Source organism: Octopus bimaculoides, chromosome 1 (assembly GCF_001194135.2).
Source record: "Octopus bimaculoides isolate UCB-OBI-ISO-001 chromosome 1, ASM119413v2, whole genome shotgun sequence".
Lineage (NCBI taxonomy): Eukaryota > Metazoa > Mollusca > Cephalopoda > Octopoda > Octopodidae > Octopus > Octopus bimaculoides.
The window spans coordinates 155,168,971-155,176,023 of NC_068981.1; the positions used below are offsets into that span (position 1 = coordinate 155,168,971).

General features: G+C 33.2%; 1 protein-coding gene across 10 annotated transcripts in view; it reads right to left on the minus strand.

The window, feature by feature from the left end:
* Positions 1–7,053, minus strand: part of LOC106868437 (retinoic acid receptor RXR) — a 540,681-nt gene that overhangs the window by 88,300 nt on the left and 445,328 nt on the right. For all 10 annotated transcript variants that reach the window (XR_008265219.1, XM_014913710.2, XM_014913707.2 and 7 more), the window contains exon 3: positions 3,006–3,163. Coding sequence is in view for 9 of the 10 variants with exons in the window: in XM_014913710.2 (XP_014769196.1) it covers positions 3,006–3,163 (158 nt within the window). In the remaining variant the exon portion in view is untranslated. The remainder of the gene's footprint in view (positions 1–3,005; positions 3,164–7,053) is intronic.

A 7,053-nucleotide genomic window follows, 5' to 3' on the forward strand; every position in this document is an offset into this window, starting at 1 on the left:
CACACACACACACACGTATACACATACATATATACATACACAAACGTGTGTATGCTTGAGAGAGAGAAAGAGAGAGAAAACACCAAACTCGAAATCCTTTCGCCAATTGTCAACAATCACTTCTCTCTTGCAATGTAACAAATTTCTTCTTCACACAAACAACATATCTCGGCTCTCCTTTACAATCCACACCTCTCATTAATGGCAGTAAGTGCACCACATTTGCTTTATGGTTGCCTCTAAACAATGTACATAACCAGAGAACCCCTATGAAGCTGTACAACCGAGTCGTGTGTGCGTGTGTGTGTGTGTGTGTGTGTGTGATAATAGAGACAAGAATGCAAATAGGTGTGCGTACATATAACATACTGCCCTACCCTTCTCTTTAACAGAGTGCTAAAGGGGTAGGTGGGTGGGCAGGAGATGATAAAGTGAAAGATGGAAAGAGATGACTGCATGTGATACGGTGACAAAGATTCAGAGAAGAGAGAGATCAAGATATACTGTCTATGTTTCTATCTCTCCTTTCCTGTTATCACCCACTTCTCTCTCTCTCTCTCTCTCTCTCTCTCTCTCTCGTGTGTGTGTGTGTGTGTGTGTGTGTGTGTGTGTGTGTGTGTGTGTGTGTGTGAATTCCTAGAACATTATGAATACATATACATTTATAAAGTTACAGTATTTAAGTATAATTTACTGTGAGGTTTTTAAAAGAAAAACATATGTACTAGAAAAAAGAACAAACAGACATCCTGTTTACTTTATTGCGATAGTTATGATTTCATTAGTTAGTTTTAAATTCGTCTGCAAGCTATTTAATACACAAAAGAAAAATTAAAAATAATTTAATGAAACTGATTAAAAACCTTAATTATCTCTGATTAAAAATACAGATTTCTTAATGAAATGTTTCTATAAAAGAAGCAGAAAAGTAGGAAAGAGAAATAAGAGTGAGAGGATGAGAAAGAGATGAGACAAACAGAAAGCAAGTCAACAAGACAGACCGGAACTATACAAACAGTTAACGTCAATATAAACATCTAGACGATTTTGGATAAGCAGAATGTCAGGCTGACAATCTGAATACCAACAACAATATTACATAACTTTAAGTGAGGTGAGAAAAAAAATAATTTACATTACATGATACACTAAGATAAGCTGCTTCAAGTTATGTCCAAGAACATCAAATCAATATCATTGTCTTTTTTTTTTATATTTATATCTATTTTACTGTGGGTAGGGGTTAGACCAGTTTTCAAGTAACCTACCACATAAATCATCAAATCCATGAAAGCACTAAGATCTGAACTGGCCCTGTTAACACACATGGTGTTTCTAATTACACTGCTACTTGCATAAAAACACTTTATATAACAAATATCAATTCACTCAGCACACCAGAGAAAAACGAGTTAACATTTTAAAAAAGCAGAGAACAGCAACAGCACAAAATTTACAAAACAAAGCTCTTAACACTAATACTTCATAGTCAAATAGTTTAATGTTGATATAAAATAATTTATCAATTACGACTTTATTAACAAGTATTTGATTACATTCGTAATTTTAAGAGAAGAAAAAAAAAGGAAAATTTGAAAATCTTATAGGATAGGAGGAGCCAAATAACTTAAAAATCAGTGTGTGTTATATGCTGAAGTTGTGTGTCAAGACAACTGCTTACAACTTAAAATTGTGCTGCACACATAACTGTCCATGCATTCTTTTGAAAACAGTATCAAGGGTGACTAGAATATTAAAGTAATTGTAGACAGCCAAGGATTGCTTAGCATACTACTATACCGCATGTCTTTTGTATAGTTATTTCATGACTGTATTTCCAATGAGATACACTACTACATTTGTGATTCAATTACTTTTTAAAATAATCTGGAATTTGGTTTGAAAGAATATATAAATTCATTTTATCATTAAGATGGTATTTAGAACATAAAAAGTTCTGGTTTGACTACTATTAAAAATAATAAAAAAATAAAAACTGTAGGAGAGGTAACTTTCTATCAGAGATATGTGTGTTGATATGATGAGACACCATTCAGAAAGGAAATGGTTTAACTTTACAAAAATACCCCTTAAGCACATTAAGCTTATTTTTCAAAACTCTCATAAACCATAAAGTAATTTAAAGCTTAATTCAGGAAAGTTATTTTCCAAAAGATATATATTGGGGCATTCGTTTAAACATTTGCTGAACTACATTCATCAATTTTTAATGGGATTTTTCATAACTGCCATAAAAAATATAAATAAGTTTTAAGAAATAAAAACTCACAGACTAGTGTAATGAATTAACTAGAAAACACATACTCTAAATGTAAAACCAAATAAACATTAAACTAACTGAAGAATACTGCCTATTTCAGCCAGAATAACAATCATACGTTTCTAAACATCACAATAGAAAAAGGAAAACTCACACAAATCTCACAAACAAATATTTTTTTCCTTTTAACATGAATTGCACATTTTTTAATCTAAAAAATTATATCCCCTTTGTACAAATTTTAATAAAAATAAAGTAAATAGATAATTAGTAGAGAGATGTAGTGTTATGTGTCATTAATGGTGAAGATTTTAGCAAGATGTAGGTCAGTGTTCTAGTTATAGAATATGAGTGTCACCAGACTAGCATGGGAGCAGCACAAGGAAAGGCAGCAGGAAACAACTTAATGAAGCATGTTTTTAATATACATATTTCACAAAGTTATTTCATAATGAAAATGGTTCAGTACCAACACAACACTTTAAAACATGTAACAGTAATTGTTACTTTTTAGTTTTCAGAATTAGTGTTAATATATATATAATAAAATTTGATAATTACCAAAATTTACTCCTGAAACGAAAATGTATAAATTAAGCTTAAAACTTTAATGTATAATAAAAGTTTCTATTCACCCAAGTGTTGTGTCAATACAAATACAAATGCCAGCACTAGTTCTACCATCACACCATTGAGCTGTGCAGATGAAAAATTGCAAACTCACCTTCTCGTTTCATTCCCATAGCCAAACATTTCATATAACGACAATACTGACATCGATTTCTTTGCCGTTTGTCAATGATACAGTTTCTGTCATCACGGCAAGCATAAGTAAGGTCTTTCCGCACAGTTCTCTTGAAGAACCCTTTACAGCCTTCACAACTATTAGAGAGGAAATAAAATCAAAAAGTAAATACATGATTCGACATTCTTTCAGATGAAAAATAATGAACATTTTAGTTTCTATCAAAAGGCCATTACAACACATTGCGAGTATAAAGGAAACTGTTGAATGTTTTTCTTAATTAAATTAAAAAATTTTATTCAAGTACTATAAAGTTAACTTGAAAAGTATTTCAGAACAAACCAAAGTTAAATTTAAAATCTAGTTCCATAAATGTAATTTATTGAGCACTGATGTAATTTAATCCTTCCCTTCAAATTACATTGATGACCAATATTGTCAGCATTGAGCTTAAAATGATTCCTAACATTGGTTTCCAAGGCAAAAATATTACATAAAAATATTAAATCACAAAAGAAAAACAAATCTTTTCAATTTCTTACAAATCTGATACAAGATGTTTTATTCATTATAGGAAAACACACACAAACAAAAGTTGTCTATATTAAACCAGTCACTCCAACCTTCTTCCATTCAACTGCTTATAATTCTTCAATTGTAATCTTTGTATACCGTTATTGTTCCATATTTAGCTAAATGAAATCTGATAATAGTTTTTCTTTTCTCAAACAAAAACTGATTCAGAAGAGTTTATACAAAATAACCCAAATCAGAACACTGAACTTTACAAATGAGCTGACTCAAGGTACATGGAATAGATGAGATACTGAACACATGAACATTGCTTAATCTTTTCTTGACGTCAGAAACTAAATATGATGATATAGCATCATATCCAACCAAATGAAGTGATAAATTTCCATTCCTAATTTGTATTCCCCTCTCTATAATTCAACATTTATGTCATTCACTAATTTTATTCAATCAAATTTTTTTATCTGACAATAGTAGTTTGTGGAATATGTTTATGTTTGCAGTATTACCAAATAAAAATGTTAGCTCTTTCACAGTCTATGATGTATGCTTTCAAATTTGCTTTGTGATCTCACAGTGAACATGAATTTAGCTGTTTTTTCTAGTTAATGATTTAATTTTAAAAACTTTCTTTTGAAATCAATTGCAATTTCTATGAGGTCACAATCTTCAAAACATGGATCTCTGCAAAGAAATTGAGTGCCTTCATATATATTGTTTGTTTCTGGTACTTTGTTCTCCATTTTCATATTCCATTTTTTATTGCAATACAGGTGGAGTTAGTTCAACTAATCAGTACAAGATAGATGCATGAGAACTTTTAAAGCAGGTCCACCCACCCACCATATCTCTCTGCTTATTTACACTTTTCATATTTTTGAAACATCTCCACACTGGTTATTTTAATTGAAGTGTTTATCTCAAGTTTTTACTTTATTGAAGTGACCTGTGTTAACAATGGTAAAACTAGGGTTGGCATTACAGGAGCATCAAAAAGCTAACTGGAAAAACAACATGCTGACACATTCTCTTTATGACTCTTAAACTGCTTTCAGTTTTGTTTTCTCTCGTTTTACAGTCTAGTTGATTTTAATGTGCATTTTTCCCAAGCTGTCAATAAATAGAGAAGTCTACAATGCATTTCAATGTTATTTCATGATTTATAGGGAGCTTCATTTCTTTCCTTTATTTAACTTCGCTTTTGGTTCAGATACCTTACTTCTTAGCTCTTTCATGACCATATTTCCATTGAAATACACTACATATTTCAATTAATTTTGAAAATAAATCAAGAATTCAGAAATTATGCATTATGGAAACTGAGGCGTTCTCAGACAGGTAGGTATCAAAAAGGATAATATATGAAATTTAGCTCTCAAAGTTCATTCATATTTTTGGTGTTTGAAACTTAGTTATATGCATCCATTTCTTTCAAGCAGAGTATCCAATTATTGATATATGAAGCCTCTATCTTTGTTCTGATAGATCATGCCTCTAAATCTATTAATGCTATCATAATGACCTCATTTTCTTCATGTCCCAAATAATCTCTATTATTACAAAGAAGTGGAAATTTTTACTAAATCTCCACAATTACCTATTACAACCTTTCAGATATTGCTGCATAGTGCATGTTCAAAGTTCTGTTTGGAATGCCTTCTTAGACGGTAGGAGCAGATTCATGTCCAAGAGGAATGACCTAAATGGCTTTCCACGTAACATTGTTCATAGATGAAGGGAAACTTCAATGAACATCATGTACCAATGTCAGAGATCTGCTGTACCACAAGGAACTTCACAGCAGAGACTCTTCCCAACCCTGTATCCAGTGTCATGCACTGGGAATGTCTGGCAAGAAAGCTATTTCCCTATCTATAAAAAAAACCTATCCTTCTCAGTTCTGAACACAGCTACTTAGCTAAGGTGGAGGTAGACAATTTCTACTGCAGCATTTGTAGGTTGTGTTTGGCCCAGATCCTCTGACACTATGATTGCTGTACTCCTCTGCCTTTCTTCCTTTTGGGCACATGGGTTGGCCTGTCCAGGAGGTGTTTCCACTTGAATGCATCATGGTTGTGTTTCTGATTGGCTCATCAGCTGTGATTGAGCCTTTGATTTCAGTTATTGTGAAAGGTCAGGGACTGAAGGGGAGATGGAGTTGTCAACTTTTTTTAATGAGCACCTGGTTGCCAACATGTATCTGGTGCTCAGTAGCATAGTTCCATTTATCAAACAGGTGAATCATGCTGGATGAGCAGATTGTGTAGTGCTCTTGTTGATTTCATGTGAGGCACCTTGGTTGATACTGTGCAATTTAACAAGCTTTCTGCTGGGCTGACACCTGTTGTACTGTGTTGAGTTATACAGTATTTCAGCAGAATGTTGTGGACTGAATGTCTGAGGGTCCTGTCTATCAATGTAAGTAGTGTGGGTTACTTTGCCCAACACCCACAAAACTTTTGGCAAATCCATTGCTGTCAAAGTGCTCTGGCTCAATTTGCCTATGTACAAAACCTTGCCGTTTGGCATATATCTGAAATTCCTCTGGCTGGAAGGGAGGTCCATTTTCGGCTTTTATCACTTCTGGAATACTATGGGTGCATTTCACTCTACGAAGCTTCGGAATCAAGTGGTCCACCTATGTCATTATGACAATTTCCACTTCAGGGAAACAGCTGTACTTATCAGGCTGAAACTTCCTTCCAATAAATCCTTCAAAGTCCATGCACAAATTCTGCCATGGCCTTTCTGGAAGGCAGCTTGGTTTCAATGGATCATAGTGATGCCTTAAAACATTGTGGTTAGAAAAGCTTTACAGCTTGACAAATTCTTCTGCACTTTGTCCATATTGGGAAACCAGACTTTGCTTTGCAGGTATTGTTTTGATTTTGTCAGTCCATGGTGCCCTTCATGGGTAAGTACAATAACATCAGCTTGTATTATCTTAAGGATAACAAGATGAATGCCCCTGAAAGCTAGTGATTTGTGATTGCCAGTTCTGCAAAAATGTGTCTAAAAGGTTGTACTACCAGCCTCTCTGCAAGGGTACCCTTCAATGTGTCAACTTTAAGCATAGCTAGGGTGTTGTCATTGTTGGTTTCCCTTTTCAACATTGATAGGTGTATCTATCCAGAAGGTCAATTTCTGTATAGCATTAGTAGGCTTTGCTTCCAAAGGGTTAACTATTAGATTTCTATAAACTTTTGCTAAATTTTAGAAGTTGCTTTTTCAACTTAACTTTTATCTGTTCTCAGAAATTACATCCTCATTAATTCATAAATATCATCTATCAACTTAGTTACATAAGTGGTTAACACTTCAAGCAGCTTTTAAAAGACCAGAAAATAGACAATTGAGCTTAATCAGCTGCACAATGTTATTTTGTTGTAAACATTTCAGAAACCAAATTGATAAATAATTGGGGAGGGGGAAGAAAAAGAAAAGAAACTATCTTTCAACTGCATATACAGCCTTTTTTTTTTTTTTTTTTTTT